Below are 17,869 nucleotides of genomic sequence, written 5' to 3' on the forward strand. Positions count from 1 at the left end.
AAACTGCAAAAAAGTGTTTTGAAGTTAGGTTAGATTAGGAAGGTAAAGTTTAGGTTATAATGTATCAAGTTGTTAGTTTATGTCGCCTGCAAACTGTTTTTGTAAAATTAAAATCCAGAAAAAAACACTTCAAATAACTATTTCAAAAATGCTTGCACTTTTGATTTCTTGCATTTTTAAAATAGTTATTTGAAGTGTTTTTTTCTGGATTTTAATTTTACAAAAACAGTCTGCAGGTGACATAAACTAACAACTCGATACATTATGACCTAAACTTTAACTTACCTAATCTAACCTACCTTCAAAGGACTTAATGCAGTCACCAATTCACATAAAGCACGACCTACCACCCTCACATACCTTTTCTGACATTAAAAGGAGTTTGCTTGCATTCTAGAGGTTTGGTTAGGTTAGATTATGTTAGAATAGCACCATTTTTTTATGTAATTTCCAAACGGCGAAATATAAATCAATAAATCATTAAAAAGGATAAAATACTGGTAACAATAATAGGTACATTTTATTAAATGCATTAACTTATTGGTCTTAGAAAGAGAAAAGTGTAACTTAATCAGGTGATTTTCATATTGCAGAATCAGAGGTAGCCTAGCTAATTAAAGTTGTCACTTCCATCTGCTTGACTATGATTGAAAACAATCAGCTGTTTGCTTACTTAACCCATAGTTCAATCCACTTGTAAATGTCATCCATCCTACCTTGTTTATTGTAATGTTGTATATTATTACGGCGAAATCTTGAAAAATATCCATCAGTTGTGAAAAATAATGGTATATTTAGATTCAGGAGGTAAAAAACTATAAAGTAAGATATCAAAATAAAAATTCGTTTGGAGGCACCTATACGGAATAATTACCTAATTATTAGTTAGCAAGAAAATTAAAAAAAATCTATTTAAAATTCCCAAATTATTCTTATGGAGATTAATTAAACTGTTTTAGTTTGCTTGTCAATAAGTATAGATATAGATATTTGATCAAATAAATGTACTGTATATATTTTATATGCTATGCTAAAAACATTTGACTAAAAACACACTTTATTATTCATCAAATAAAATGATTACCTTATCCAACCACAATTGTTGGTGAGATGACTAGTTTCGTTCCTTAGAACTTCATCAGGTCATTTTTAATGCAAATGCAACCAAATCATCAATGTATTAATACATTGTGTTATATCAATAGATTCTTTAAAAAACTGCCAAAATCACGATTATTATTGAAAATTGTCATGTTGATAAAATAGTTAAAATGGAAGACAAATTGATAAAACTGATTAAAACTGTACTAGCTGGTCAGCACTGTCTATCACTGCCATTGACTAAATAAAACTTACATAGGCCTAATCATGATGTTTCTTCTTCTCTCAAATGCCATCTGTATTTCAGTTTGTTTTGTCCTTTTTATTTTATACCTCTTTGAAAATTGTTGTTTGTAAATTGTCAACAAACTGACAAGCTTAGACTGCAGGTTTGCTGTGGCAGGGTATTTTTTACTTTGCAAGCTTGAATACTAAGTATATCATAAAAAAAGAATGGCACATGGAAAATTTATGTTTTTACCTTTATACTTATTTTAAAGTTTGAGTAAGGTCTTTTCCCAAACAATGAAATGTATATAGAAGCTTCAGTCATTCTTTTGGAAAGCCTTGGATTCCTTCCAATTTCATCTCATCCTTGTTGGGTTGAATTATACAGTTTTACCGATATCCTTTTGTCATAAAAGGATATTTTTACACAGACATGATTTCACTAATATTAATACTAACAGTTAAGTATTAACAGGAAAATAAAGGGAGTAGGAATTAAAAATTAAAAATCAACTTTATTTATCAACATAATGCACATTATTGTAAATACGAATACGATTTGGAATGAGAAACCACTGATTAATCGTAACCTGGTAATCAACACTTAGCTTGGGTAAAGTAACATTGATACCGGGGTGTAGCGTACAAAATATAGCATGATCTAGCTACAAATAAACACGAGAACCTTCTGAACAGCCTCCTAGAAAACTCGACGATTATTGTTTCGACTCCGAGATATAACAAACTTTTAAAAATAGAGTAACAATCAACATCGGAAACATTTCATTAAACTTATAAACATTATTAGTTTACAATAGTAGGTCTACAATTTTGAAATTACATAACCGTCTATGTAAAAACGGATATAAGACAGCAAACGATAATAACTAACGAATAATATCGATACATAATGCCAGTCTTATACATATTATACAAGGTCGATAAAATAATTACTTACTCCCAAGAATTTGTGAACAAAAAGTATTTCGTGACAGTATAAAAGAGAAAATGTACAGTTCTATGATACAAATAAAATTACATTTTTACAAGGACGTCATAAATAAAGTCACCTTTAACTAAATGCTTATCAGACTTCTACATACACAAATAATTACAGAAAACTCTCTCAGGATCCAGTAAACACAAGGCAACGTTATAACTGAATGGGGGTATGTAATTTTTGTGACAAAATATGTTTCTTTATTAAAAATATTTTTACATAGGCCGTCCACCTTCCCACTGAGCGTCCAACTAGACTACAGCTTATGTACATACATACACAGTCCTGGAGAGCGGCATGTCAAATAACAAAAACAAACAGCTATTTTACAATAATAAAGGAAATACCGCTCGGTGCCAGAACTGTTCATTGTGCCTGGGAGGCTGCGGACGAATCTTGTCTAAGATAACATGAGATCAATACACTTACTGAACATACATTAGATCACAACGTGATTGAGAGTACACAGTTCTTGCTTATTGTTCTTATAATAATACATGAAAATATCATCCTCGCGATTTGGCACGTTCTGTAACAACTATACGTTCAGAAATAATCATTTATCTTTTTTTACTAAGCTAGATACCGTTGTAATTTTTAAAGAAATATTTGTAAACCATATTGTAAATATAGTAAACAGTAACTAAACTAACTATAATCAAACAAATTTAACTATGTAATTAACTTTCATTACATACCTCATATTATAAAAAATACTGTTGATCATTTTGTTCAAAAAACTTAAGCAAACTTAACATCACACAAAGAAACCACTTAAAATACGTAGGAAAACACACAAATCGAGACCTAAGAAATAACATTGAAAAAGAAGCTTACATCGAAAATCACACTGAGTATTATAGTGGAAAAAGACTACAAAATTGTCCACTTTGGTACCACAAACATACATACAACTGATGGAATGAAATTTTCATGTATTACACTTAAAAAGAATAATTTTGGAATATCCTTAACAATAGATTGTGTAATCGAGTATAAAAATGGGATTGAGCTGTTGTATGTATCGAGTCCTATGTACACTACTTTGGTACGATTCACTTCGACTAGTCCGTGTTCAATACACCACTCTCAGTTGTAGAAAATATATTTTGGCAACACTGTCACAACGATGACCAAATGTGGCTCTAAATGAGTCCTCACAGCACATTTCTACGTTGTCGCGACAACACTAGGGGCGTTGGAAGACGAATCTGCTTTTTACATTAAGTTTATATGAGGGAGGTTTGAAAATTTGTTAAACTTTAAACTATTTAAGGTGCTAGAGAGAGAATGAGTTCAGATGATTTGATATGTACATGCCTTTGAAGGTGGATGAAATAAAATTGGGGTTAAAGACCAGTAGGTCCAGAATTATCTAATCATTTTGATTTTTATTGTACTGTTAACTTTTCTAGCAGTAAGAACATTACTACTGGAAAATGTTTTATCTCAAATGAACAACACCATTGAATACATTATATCTTCAAACAAAATATAAAAGGATTGTAGTAACCCAACGAATATTTATCTGAATTAATTACATTGAGTTATCATCAATATAGAAAAGTTGATGGATGAATCGGAGGATTTTGGATCACTTTGGACGTTCTAGTTTACAAAAAAATGCAAAGTATCCAGAGTGAATTAGATCGTTTCCAAAAACCTCAGATATCTAGATTTTCATTGTGATAGTATGGTGATCAAACGACGGGATAGTTTGGGACGAAAAACTTACAAGTAAAAATCGCAGATTCTTCGATCCCCTCAGTATTGCCGTGGTCAACGAACAGTGGTCATGTGTCACACGAGGTGCCCCTCTGTCTCGATGGAGTTGGCGTAACTAAAGGTGGAGAGTAGTGGAGGCGGGGCGCTGAGCACCGTCACGTCAGGTGGGGGGACGGGGGTACGAAGGGGGGGCTGGGCGAACTGCACTGGTGGGGGGTACGCCACATAGCGGGGGTCGGGGGAAACATTGTAGTACGCCGACGGGTCCATGGGCTGCCCACCTGCAAACATTGTTTTAAATTATTAAAATTTTTATATTTTTTATACCTATTTAACTTGAAATATTGGTGGAAAAAAAGACAAAACCTGAATAATAATACACTACATGATGGTTTCATTTCTATGGAACTTTAACTAGTTTGACTGTTGGTAATCATGGAAACTGAAACTGACCAAGGTCACAGAAAAAGTAAAGTACAGAGTAAAAATTCAATGTTGAACTTAAGTGGTGTCTAGCACTATTCACTCGTGTTTGGGGCAAAGTTCAACATTAATACTTCTCCTAACCCCCCTCGACATCATGTATACTAGTACGCTGGAGGAAGGAGCCGTGTGATAGGAACATCCGCACAGTGCTTGCTGCTTGGGTTCTTCCTTGCTCGTGTCAAGTATTAAAAAGAATAATTATGTTCTATTTCTACTTTTTCAAGACTTAAAGAAGTAAAGTGTAAACAAGTAATGAACTAGGTCTTGCCAAGGTTTATTGAGAGAGTAAAAATTATAACCAAATCACATTTTATAATGTAGATGAGGCTGTTACTTCTGATAATAGGGATCAATCTAAATGCTGTAGAGTATTTAAAGATTACACAGCTTTTTAGTCTCATTCAATTTATATTTTATTGTTTCTGCATCGTTTATCAACTTTGAAAGTTGTTAAATTGACGAGTTATTTGTTGGAAATGTGATATTTATTTATTTCCAGAATGTTTATTGTGACAGCCTAATCTGTGGTATCAGTGTTGAGCCTGTCTTGTTGTAACGCTCCGCAGGCAGCCCAGTTAATCTATTGTGTAATTGCCTAGCTTAGTACCAATACCCCGAGGCCCTACACCCTGCATCACCTCAGTAATTACGCTCATATAAGTCCTCAGTCCTCCACCCAATTATGGATTATAGATGAGACGTCCGTTCCTTGATTAGTTCAGTTATTTCAATAATTTTCTGTTTTTTTGTAAAGCGGCAAATAGATAACCCTTCATAAGTGTCTTTTGAAAGTGATTTTGAAACACGATCGGTGACAAAAGGAGGTTTTTTGGGTATTGAAATATTAGTAGGTAGTAGGTGGGAGGGAGGAGAGTGAAGTGAAGTTTAATAGGTTCCCAGAAAGAGGCCCGTGAGGTACGGTTACTCTTGAAACTGCATAATTTTCTATAAAAATAAATGCCTCCAGAGGAAAACTCTATTATGACCTAAGAAAGTGTTTTAATAGAGTCAATAAAATAGTGTTGACAAGAAACATACTAAGATTATTATTATCATGTGAATAAATTTTAATTGGAGAAACTTGTGGAAATTGTTGACTATGTTTTACTAGGTAATGAAGAAATTTGATATCATTAAACTGTTTTTTAAGAGTTGGGGGAAAATATTCATAAATGTAAGTACAGCATGCAATATGAAGTTAGTATTTTTTAAATTTATACACACCATAATCGATGGACTGGCCATTGTGGGTTGCGTAAGCGTTGCGGTGAAGCCCAATGGTCTCCGCCTCCTTGATCTGATGTTGCATCTCGTAGCCTGGGTATTGGAACGGATACTCGATCTGTTCTATCAAGTAGGTACTGGCAGCAGCTTTCCTAGAGTCCTCCTGTTAAACCAGGGATTCTATTAGAATTTGTATCAATGGAAGTTTTAAAATAATTAATTTTAAAGTAATGGTTAAAAGTTAGAGATAAAGTTTAAGTTAGAATATAGTGTAGAGTTATAATCTCGTAGATGTTAACAACGAGAGTTAGAAACTCATTGATATTAACTGTAAGTGCTAGAAACTCAAATATGTTAATTATAAGAGTTTGAAACTCAGAGATATTAACTAAGAGTTCAAAACTGAAAGATATTAACTCAAAGGTTAGAAAAGCAGATATGTTAACTATAAAAGTTAGAAACGCAGATCTCATTGATATTAACTATAAGAGTTAGAAACTCAGAGATGTTAAATACAAGAGATAGAAACTCAGAGATCTCAACTACAAAAGTTAAAATCTCAGAAATCTAAACTACAAGAGACCGAAACTCAGAAATGTTAACGACAACAGTTATCCAGCTCACCGTATACTCAGCATTGCTATCCGAGTAACTCTCGCTCTTCTCACTGACGGAGCTCAACGTTTCTCCTGTCACGGTCTCGTTGTAACTGCTCGGAGCGTACATCTCTATTGTGGCTGACTTGCTGCTACTCTGCTCACTCACGCCTGTCAACATTAATGTTAATTAGTCGTCTGCTAGAGAACAATCTAATTGGGGTTTGTGGATTTGTTAGATTTTAATTTGTAACAAGTAAGATATGGATCATATTTTGATTGTATGGTGGGGACAAACTCTTTTGTATATTGTGAAAAATGTGGTTTTTTACTATTCATAATCAAGTATTAAGTACCATTATTGCAGATATATTGTATTGATGTATAAATTATCTTGAGTGAATAAATACAAATAATTATAATTATAAATAATTATCTTGTATGAATGAATTTGCCAGACTTCATAAACCAAAATTCACATTGTTTTCAGTAGCTCAGAAAGGTTTTATAATTTTGATAATTTGAGTTTTTAAGCAAAACTTTTTAGATTGTTGGAATTGAATGCTATTCACTAAATTTAGAGATTTGTTAATATATGTTGTAACATTTAATATAATCTTGAATATGTTGAAACTCTATGTGCTAACATACCCAAGTGCTAAATTACCACTAAACTGAACTATGTCAATGCTATAACTCAACTACATAGTCTTTTATCATTACAAAAGAAAATCTACTTTGTTCAGAGACAAGCACATTAAATTGGTTAAAAATTTAATAATTAAAAGTTTCTCTCTTCTTAACCAACAAAAGATCGCATTATTGGGTTTCTCCAAGTATTTGGTTAGTTGGGCAACCTAAGAGCAACTCTATTAATAAACAATGGCAGAACGTGTGGTTACTGTGGTTCTCGCTGAAAGCTCGCTGTCTTGATTAACTATGTATAACCAATCCTTTGGGAATGTCCAGCTCTAGCCACTCTACTAGAGCTACCTTTACTTTATTAAGGCAAAACATTGCATTCGTATCCCTAGTTTCCCATAAATGTAAATTTGTATGCTGATTTTCTCTGTTTGAAATGAAGAGCATTGTTACGTTTAAGAAAGAAAAAAAAAAGAAAAAAAAATTGACAATAAGACAGCAAGTGTAAGATGGGAAAACAAAATGTCCACTCTTTTTTTTTCATTGTATAAAATAAGTAAAATATTTTATCAGATGAATATATTAACACACATTAACAGGCGATTTATAGAGCCATGTGAGAATGGTTAGTTAATTTAGCTGAAACCATTAAATCAATTTATAATAAAGTTTAGGGAAATGTTTGGATGGCCAATAAATGAAATTTTAAATCAAGTGATAAATATGACAGGATAAATTTATTTTTATTCTCATACGACGCCTATCTGTTATAATTTTCCATTCTGTGAATCTTATTCAACATTCTGCCTCATTTAAAAAATGGTTGTATTTAAATTAAATATTTTAATAAAAATAAATTTTAATCTTGCAAATGGGAGTGATTAGTACATATTTTTAAGGATAAACCAAATTTAAATAGTATACACTGACTAACAGAACACACTTATAATAAATGATCCAACAGTGCCCAAGCCCAATGGAATGAGGGTAACATTTTGTAATTATTTTAACCCAAATATGAATACCTATATTTCTGATTATTACAGTAGAACCTCAATAACAAGTCTCAAATGGTCATCAAATAAGACTTGTGATCAAGGAAAACTTCTTATCAAGGTTTTTGAAATGACATGTGATTGAGGGTAAAACAAAATCAAGAGTCTTAAAAAAACAAAAGTTATCAAGGACCACTTGATACTAGAGTTTTGCAATAGAGGTTTCACTGTAAAATAGATATTAACCTGAACTCTCGATGCCCGACCGTCTCCGTTTGCGATACACAAAGCAGGCGACCAATGCCACATTGAGTAGTAGCAGCACAGCTCCGGTGGAGGCCAGAGCCAATGTGAGAACTAACGGAAGATCTGACGCCAGAGCGACTCCATCAGGTAGATCTACGAACGTAACAAACATAACTAACCTGTGACTCGCTTGGCCGCTCGTCGCCGCAGACAGCAAGCACCCAGTAGTACATTGACAAGCAGAAGAGTAGCCCCAACTACGGCACCCACCACCAGCACCATGTTGGCCCCCGCTGGAGCCCCGTCTTTGCCCCGCGAGGCCACAGAGAGCGGAGCTACACCTGCCCCACACCCACACCGGTTAGTACAGCGTTAGTAAGCAGGGTACACCACCATGTAATGTGTGTCACTAACAGACTTTTTTGTATTTGGTAGACTTGATTTGGAGAATTATCCGGGTGAAACAAGTATTGGATATTATTTGTAACACTGTTTGAATTTTTAAATTGTAAATATAGAAGTTGTGTGTCACAATTTTAATTCTTAATTTTAGCCATTATTATTTTTATTTGGTAGAGTTTAGGGTTTTACTTGGATGAACATTTATTTTTTAAACTGTTTGATTATTTTGCATGAAATAATACATTTAAAAATTTTATAATTACTGGAGTCGGTGTTTGTAAACACAATGGAAAACAGATACGTTTTTATTTTTACACATTTAGATATGAAAATAAAAAATTTGATTTAAAAAATAGATGAGTTCAAGATATAGATAGTATATGTAGTAGTTAACAAATTTTTTTTAGTCTTGAAATATTTAACTTTGAATGTCTCTTGCAGAGAATATGTTCTTGAATTATTAACATTTGACAGTACAAATTATAAATATGTATAACTTGTTTTTTTTTACTAATAGTAGTATATGTTATTCAATATCAAATAAAAATCTATTAAAACCATTAATAAAACGCAAAATATTAAGAAAAAAAATACAACTTTTTTTCTCTAACTTTTGGGAGTTACTTCATATTAATATATTTTTCATGTGCAGCCACGTTATAAAGGTAAGTTAGCATGTAAGTCTTTGCTTAATAATTAAAACTATTAATATATAGATTGTCATGTTATTCTTTCAAGTGTAATTTATTTCTATAGTAAAATTTATTTTGGCGATGTACCCATACAACCTAAACAGGGAGACGGATGAAATATGAATATTTATAAGCATATTACATTCAAAGCATTGCCTTGGAGGAGACAGTTTGTTAATAAGTTCCATGTTACTGAATGATGTCGAGCTAGATTCTGACTGACATGCAAGAATACTTTATACATGTTTATGACTTGGCAAGCATTACGTTCTAGTTTGCAGGCATAACTAAAAATAATATCTTCTTAATTTTATAGTTTATATTTATAGTAAAGATTTCTAAACATACATAGTCACTTTGCAACAATTAATCAAAAAAATATTTGTAACTATAATTTTAGATACAAAAAGTGGAGTTTAGTAGGCCTATATTTATTTGAGTAATTTTAGTATATTTTATTTAAGTATATTTACTAGATTAATTTCCATAATATCTGTTGTAAAAAACCAAGGTTATAATATAAACTAACTTTGTTGCTTGTGGTAACATGTAAAGTGATACACCTGAGCATACTAGTAAAATATCAAGTTAAATTAAAAACTGTCCAATATTGATTTGTCAAAAAGTACAACAAATCATCAAATAAACTTATGAACTTATGAGTTCACTTGTTAATTGAACAAAAATCCCTAATAGAAACTGTCAAATATTTAACAGGTAAATTAAAACCGTTGGGAACATTGAATGAACATGATTTAACTGATTCCCATGGAGAGTGATGTATATTTGATTACTCTGTGGACAGTTTAAATTATATTTAATAGCAGTGCCTTCATTGAGAGACGCGTGCGATATTGTATTATTTGTGAGAGTAATCCAACATCGGCTGTCCAATGGCGGATTACGCCACAGATTGCTACTTCAGATGGATTCAATTCCACCCACAATCCCCCACGAGCCTACAACTGCTTACGATTCCATTATTGGACTTACCCCGATATTCCGCCCATTATAATAACCAATCAAGACTGTTTTTAGTTTGCGGATCCAAGCTAAAAGTGTCCGAAACTTATATATATATATATTTTCTTTTCATCTGTTTAAACAATATTTTTTCATCTATAGGTATGAATTAGTATTTTAACAATATTTTTCACCACCAGAATGACCGGTAGAATATTAATTTAAAGATTTTTGTTTCATAATTACATTTTACAGTTAATTATATTTTAACACGATGATTATTATAGAATTTTTTGTTATTCATATTAACAGAAACAGTTCTAATTAGGAGGATATGCTATGACGATGTATTAGTACCTATTTTAGTTAGGCTAAATAAACATTCAAATACAAACACTTGTCATGCCAAGGCCATGCTGCTTGCACAAGACAATACATGCAGCATAATACAGTCATGCTTAATAGAACATAATGTATATAATATATATAAAACATTTGATGTAATAAAATAAAAATACACATTCAGTTACCTATTGTTAAAAATATTCAGGTACAACTTTGTGTTTGAAATATAAACATATTAAAATAATTAGAATTGGTAAAATTTCTATGCGTCTAACTAAAATGTGATTTTAAAAAGGTTCATAATAAAATAACATTTACCCTCTTATTAACACCCAGTATAAATAATATTCGCTTTATACCTAAGGCAGGAACATAGGTTTGTTGATGTGATCACAAAAAACATTTGGTTTTTAAAATTGTGAATGCTGAACACAAAATTAGAGATTTGATGGCTGTCCTTGCAAATATATAAACTTAAAATCTTCATAAATAAATCAATTAATAATTTAAAAAAGGATAAACAGGATACATAGACTAACTAATGAATTGAGCAATACCTTCAATACCTTGAAGGTATTGTTCAATACCTTGAAAACCAAATAGTGAATAATAAAATGTAGTAGGCTAGATTAAACAGTCTTATGAAACATTATCTACAATTTAAAATAAAATAAAACAATTTTTACTTTTTATATTTTCTCTGAGTTAAAGAGTAAACATCTACAATTTAAAATAAAATAAAACAATTTTTACTTTTTATATTTTCTCTGAGTTAAAGAGTAAACAAAATGATTTCTGGGGTACAGACTCTTAAAAACTTCCTTCCAATGGTTGGTTCGATCAAGTTATTCTAAGACAGTTATAAAAAATATTTACTCATTACTACTTGAGAAATAGGCCTACAAAACAAGCACACAATGGCTATGCTGGTTTTGGTGTCATACAACTGCAAACATTCATATCAAAACAATATAACTACTTGTAATCATTTACTAGTCTCTGTACTCACTCGAGGTAGTGACTTTGAAGGTGTCAGGCATGTACTTGCTGATGCCGAGGTGGTTGGACGCCATCACACTGAAGCGATATTCTGTGCCCAGCTGTAGACCACGGACTACCCAGGTAGTGGCATTACCCGTGTCCTGCAATCCAACATAGAAGAGATATAAAACTGGTGATGAAAACACCGAGACACAATACTAAGTACTTTAATCTGAATGAGAGTAAAATAATGTGCTTATAGAGTGGAGTGATATGCCTTGTGACAAAAATCTGCCGTTTCCTTAGCCCAATGATAAACAAATATCCAGTTAGCTATTATATTCAGGTAGCACAGTGAAGGATTGAACTTTTCATTGTAAAAAGGAATAGTTTCTATCCTAATAAAGAAACACAATTTTTATCCTGTGATTATTTGTGGGTATATTTATTTATGTCATAGTGTTTGTTGAAGTGACGTGGTTCTGTAAAGGTGATCAATGCAACAATTATTTAAGTGGTCAAGAATTGTTTGTTTAAAGTAATAATTATCTGTAGGACTATAAATGATTTTTTTATTACTAAATTAGTGAATAATCTGTAAAATTCAACAAAAAGTACACCTGACTAAACTTTCAACAAGATTGGATGGAGAAACTGTGAAGATTCCAAAATGTAATAAAGCTCTTGTAATAAAGCACTGGAAAAAAATGTTTTTTAAAATTGGTTCATTAATCATAGTAGTTAAATGGTAATAGACTAAAAATAGTCGATAGAGAAAAATATATAAATTACTAAAATATATCTTACTTTTTGAATTTCTAACTGATTGTGTACATATAAAATTGAAAATTGCTAGCTAGTATGAAGTTTGAAGTACCTCATAGTGGTAATTAGTATTGGGTTGTTGCAGAGGTTTGTAGCGTATCCTGTAAGATGCTGGCAGACCACCGTCAAACCCAGGAGTCCATTGTAGGGTTACAGAGTCATGTGTGATGTTCAACACTTGCAGGTTGTACGGAGGCTCTGGTGCCGAAGTTACGGAGAGCTTCACCTCAGACGTGGCGAACCCTAATTCGTTCCTCGCCAGACACTCGTATCTTCCGTAGTCAGAGAGTTCCACGTTTCGAACAGACAGGACGGACTCGTAAGTCACTTCGTCAATCTGAAAAATGAGGCTTGGATAAAGTTATGTGAAAATCAATGAACAGTTAAAAATCATTCTGAAAGTTTATAAAGAATATTTTACCACAAAGTATAAAGTAAAAAAGTAGTTCTTCCTAATAAATAGAAACCATGATTTGGGCATTGAGTTACATTATCCACTCAAACCTATAATATCCAAATGATAAAATCCCTATTAATATTAAAACTTCCTGATAGAAATAAGTTAGGTTGTCACCTGGAACAAAAAGTTACTTAGACTATGAGCTTACCGTGTTGTACTCGAAGGTGTATTTCTGCGGAGTTTCCAATGGTATTGCTTCTCCATTTCTCCGCCAGGTAAAATTCAGAGCAGGTGCGCCACTACCACGACACACCAGTCTACCAGTGTCGCCACTGTTGCTGGCAGCTTTGGCTAGATGTGGGGCAAGATCCATCTCTGGTTTGTCTGTTGGAAGGATTAAATTTAATTATATCTCTTGTAAAAAAAAAAATTGCGAACTCGAATCTTTTATGTTTCTAGCAAGTAAATTTTAATCGAGTGTAAAGAGTGAAAAGTAATTTAAAATATTTAAGGTTAGCTTATTCAAATTTCTACTTACGTTTGACAACGAGGAAAGCATCTTTGGAAGTTTGGTTGCTAAGCCCGTTGTTCGCCACACAGTGGAACGTTCCAATGTCCTCCTTGGTAGGATGATTGATGATGAGGTACGAAGTATTGTTCTTGAATGACATCTCTGTTCTTCCTGCGATGTTGTAGTTGTCTCGTTTCCACGTGACATGTACACCAGACAAGGGATGCCCTTCCACATGGCACCACAACTGCGCTACTTCATCTTCCCCCACCACTACTTTGTCACTGACTGCCACCACGGTTGCTGGATCTGGAGGTAAAGTGTTATTTACTACAGGCTTAGCTTAGTGTAAGCATTGAACCTTTATGATTCTTTTAGGAATACCCAATCAGACAATTGTTTGTCATGAGCAAAATTGTCAGTTTGGACAAATTGTTTCAATCCTCAGTGAAATCTTTGCATAACACTATGTGTAAGGTTAACTAAGAGGATACAATGCTCTCTTAATTATGAAAACATTTTTATTTTGATCCTGGAGAAAGTCAGTAAGCAGTTTTAATAGTACTGCTATATGTGTCATGTTATTTGAAGGTTGCTGGTTTTATACCCAAGATGGGTATGGGCTACCGGTTTCGACAGTACCTACACTAAGTTAAATCTCTTAGAAGGTACAAACTGCCATTGTCATTAAAACACTCACAACAAAAAATGAGAAAACCCATTATTATTATTTCTTAACCAAGTCAATCAACAAGTAACGGTTTATACTCACATTGTACAGATATGGTGATGGAAACTGATGTGGCTCCCTCACTGTTGACAGCTTCACAAGTGTACACCCCTGCGTCGGACCTGTTGAGACGGGTGAAGTTGAGCAAGGGGCCCTCCACGTGTAGATGGGGCCCGGGGCTCAGCGGGGCCTTGTCCTTGGTCCAGGTATAGCTGATGGTGGAGGGCCGGCCTGTGGCTTGTGGTGCGACCAGTAAACTGTCACCCTCCACACCTGACAGTTCCCTCTCTGGCAGCTCATTGAACACGGGCTTGTCTGCAAACAAACGGTAGAAATATTTTTAAAATGTTCCAATAAGACATTGTTTGTGTCAAAATGGTTTAATCTGCGTGATCATAACTAAAACCAGCGTCAAAACCTTAGTTGTAGAAAAAAAACAAAATTTTTTTACTAGTGTCTATGCCTTAACCGGCTTAAATGTTGACAAAAGTTTACTAAAATCACTTTATATCATAATAATAATAATAATAATAAAATAATAATAATCCATTTGACAGAAACATTACTACTAACTATTTTAAAGAATATATAGACAGTTAACAGAGTATTTGATCAAATTATTGGGTGCTAAAATAGATGACTTTTTTGTGCTACTGTATGTTCAAGTGAAGTAAATATGTCTAATGGAAATACATATTTTAGATGTAATATAATTATTGAATGTATTCGCAAAGGATAATAATTTAATTTAATCTATGAATAAACCTATTTATTACTCTTATAAGCACAGCCACAATATTAAATATCTGTCCAATTGAACCTTTAATAAATCATGGATTAAATTGACAATAATCAGCAATAAATAAATAATTATCAATGATGGTTACAAAACTCATTCAATAATAGAGTTTACAATGTGTAAGAAATATATTAACTGTTTCATTAAAATATGTTCAAATAAAACCAGTTTAGAGTCATAATATAATCATTTCAACAAAGAAAATAAATTTTTAACAATGTTTCTAGCAGCCAACCCTCATGCATAAATCAGAAAAGTTTGGAACTACCAACATGCAAAGTGTCAGGGTTAGTTTGCTTTATGTTGAAACAAACTGGGAAATGAAAGTTTATCTTGTTTAATTAAAATTATGCATTAATTATGTTTAAGGTATGTCAAAAGATAACTTAAACAAAAAAACATGAATTAATTTCTGGACTAACCTTGACAAAAATAACTTCTGTCTGTATAGTTTACACCACTTACATTTATAGTTGAATATTTATTCCTTGAGCTATACATTTTACTCTCAATAATTGCTGCCTTTAAACAGGTAAGTTTTTGAAAACAAGATAATCCAGGGTTACCGTACATCAAATGTAAAAACCGATAGGAGAACAGTAGTTAGAGTCAAAAAATGTTTCAGTACTATCTTTTATCCCCTCTTAACATAAAGTTAAGAATACTTGACAAATTGACTCACATAGAATGTTCATGGTTACAGCATCGTGCACGCTCCTCTGCAGCGCAAGGTTCATAGCTTGACACGTATAGACTTGTCCGTCCATCTCTGGAGTGATGTTGAGCTTCAATTGCATGCTGGAGAATGTTCCCCTGCAACAAACAATTTATCTATACTTTATCCTAACAACTAAGCAAATAATTTGACTAAAACAGAACTATATGCATTACAATCCTAGTTCCAATTTAAAAAATTTTTCTACTTCATGCTCTATGTAATCCACTTCAGAATCCTAATGTCAATGGCTAAATTGAATTGTTATTCTTTCTTTGAGTGTGCAGTCCTTATTAGATACTTAATAGAAATTCTTCCTCTAAAGTATTTATAAACATCACCTACCTATGCAGACCAGGTTTGGAGGAGTTTGTGATTCCCTCAGATATCGGTATACCGTCGCGCCACCACGTCATCTGTGCTGGAGGATTGCTGGATGCCGCGTCACATGTCAAAGTTGCAGTGGTTCCGGCCCGAAGCTCTTCCGGTTCCCTTCGTATCCTTACATGGTCTGGCGGGACTACAGAACAAGAAAAATAGGGAAAATACAAAGTGGAAGAAATCATAGGGTTCCGTGTTCAGTTTTCAGTTTAGAAAATTTTTTTTTTAAGAATAGGTGAAGACTGGTTATGCCTTTATAGCTTATTGACACAATTAAGCATTCTATTATATCGCTTAACTGTTGTAAATAACACAGAAACTGTTTCATTGAAATCACATGAATGAGACCAGGAAGGAGGGGGATGTTGTTAGGAGTTTTTAAATACACTTAAGCATTGTTTTTACCTGCATAAACAGGAAGTAGTGATTAGGAAAAATATATAAAATAGGTTTACAATTTGAATTTTCTACAATAGGGAACTTCTACGTCATAGCGCTGGCATATAGATTAATTAGTTTATACTCAAAATGAGGTTATTGTTGAAACTTATAAATTAATATGATCAGTCGGGTGTACTAAATTTAAGACTTTATAGCTTGAACAAAGAGAATCGAATAAAACATACAATGCTGGACGCAAAGCATCATAAATGACAAAACGCTTCAACGAAAAACATCTCAATAGAATCTCCAAAGAGAAACATCACGTACACAACTTAAGACTTCAAATATATTCGAATCAGGGAACAGTTCAAAGAGACTTACAAAAGACGCTGAGAGTGACTGTCTCAAAGAGAGGGATCTCGGTGGCGGAGTTGGCAGCTTCACACTTGTACACCGCCTCGTTGTCCGTCACATTCGTGAGGATTGTAACCTCGGCCGAGACTGAGCGATCTGTCACTTTGGTCACTGACTGGATCTGTAGGAAGAGGAGAGAATTCAAAACTATTTGAAAAGTTTTTACAATAATTGATTAAATTTAGTTTTTTGAGTGAAAGACTGGGTTGGAAACACATTAAGAAAAGAGTTGAAAGCAGTCAAACGTTGGTTTAAATAACTGGTGTCAAGTGCTTAAGGGTTTCATCGTCATTTGACTGACCAGTCATGCTCTATAATGCATAGCTGGTACAACCAAACTGTTTAAGTATCTTAAAGAAACTAAACTATACTAACGTATCCAAGTAGATTCACTGACCTTCTTGTCATTCTTGTACCAAGTGATGGTGGCTAGAGGATTGCCCCCTGAGGATATACAGGATATCTTCTGCACAGTTCCTGCAGCAATGTGGTTTCCCTTGGTGTAGCCACTGATGATGGGAGGTCCAGGGGGATCTAGGAAGAGAAATGAAGAAATAAATCAAAGGTGGTAAGGATATAAGGCTATAAAAAAGATACAATAATAACAAAGACAACTATTTTGATAGTGGTTTGGATGGTTAGCAATAAGTATTGACTTGATAGTATGCTAGAAAGTATGGTTCTATAAACTAATGCAAGAACTTCTCATCACATTGTAAAGCCTGAAGCTTGTTTTCTTTTGTCGTTCATCTTGGCGAGGGTGAGAACTAGTGTTGAAATTTTCTCTTATTTTAATGTTAATTTTATGATTTGTGCTTTACTGTTTGGTTATAAAACCAAAAGACCAACAATTGTTTACAGTTAGATTTTTTTTTGTTGAACTAATTTGAAACAAATTGTAAACAAAAACACACCTCTAGAAGAACTGTTCGGAACACTAAAGTTGTCTTCAACTGATCTATAAGGAATACAAATCTATGTGTTTGTTTAATCTATGGCATGACGTCAAAGATTTATTCCTAAGCTGAACAACAAACGTCAATCAATATCATAACCACACCAAATTACTAAAGACCCTCTTCTA

At 33.1% G+C, this 17,869-nt stretch overlaps 1 protein-coding gene across 1 annotated transcript in view; it reads right to left on the reverse strand.

Moving 5' to 3' along the window:
- Nucleotides 1–1,824: 1,824 nt before the first annotated feature.
- LOC129000363 (nephrin-like) overlaps nt 1,825–17,869 on the reverse strand; it is a 33,299-nt gene continuing 17,254 nt past the window's right edge. The window contains exons 8-20 of the mRNA XM_054427327.1: nt 17,183–17,319; nt 16,753–16,906; nt 15,952–16,126; nt 15,574–15,704; nt 14,135–14,407; nt 13,390–13,671; nt 13,060–13,235; nt 12,504–12,788; nt 11,655–11,787; nt 8,423–8,584; nt 6,389–6,531; nt 5,765–5,927; nt 1,825–4,335 (exon numbers count right to left, since the gene is read on the reverse strand). Of these exons, the coding sequence (XP_054283302.1) occupies nt 4,130–4,335; nt 5,765–5,927; nt 6,389–6,531; nt 8,423–8,584; nt 11,655–11,787; nt 12,504–12,788; nt 13,060–13,235; nt 13,390–13,671; nt 14,135–14,407; nt 15,574–15,704; nt 15,952–16,126; nt 16,753–16,906; nt 17,183–17,319 (2,420 nt within the window). The 3' untranslated portion in view covers nt 1,825–4,129. The remainder of the gene's footprint in view (nt 4,336–5,764; nt 5,928–6,388; nt 6,532–8,422; nt 8,585–11,654; nt 11,788–12,503; nt 12,789–13,059; nt 13,236–13,389; nt 13,672–14,134; nt 14,408–15,573; nt 15,705–15,951; nt 16,127–16,752; nt 16,907–17,182; nt 17,320–17,869) is intronic.

The sequence above is a fragment of the Macrosteles quadrilineatus genome, unplaced genomic scaffold (assembly GCF_028750875.1).
Source record: "Macrosteles quadrilineatus isolate MER2022 unplaced genomic scaffold, UCM_ALF_1.0 Scaffold_8__2_contigs__length_117827958, whole genome shotgun sequence".
Lineage (NCBI taxonomy): Eukaryota > Metazoa > Arthropoda > Insecta > Hemiptera > Cicadellidae > Macrosteles > Macrosteles quadrilineatus.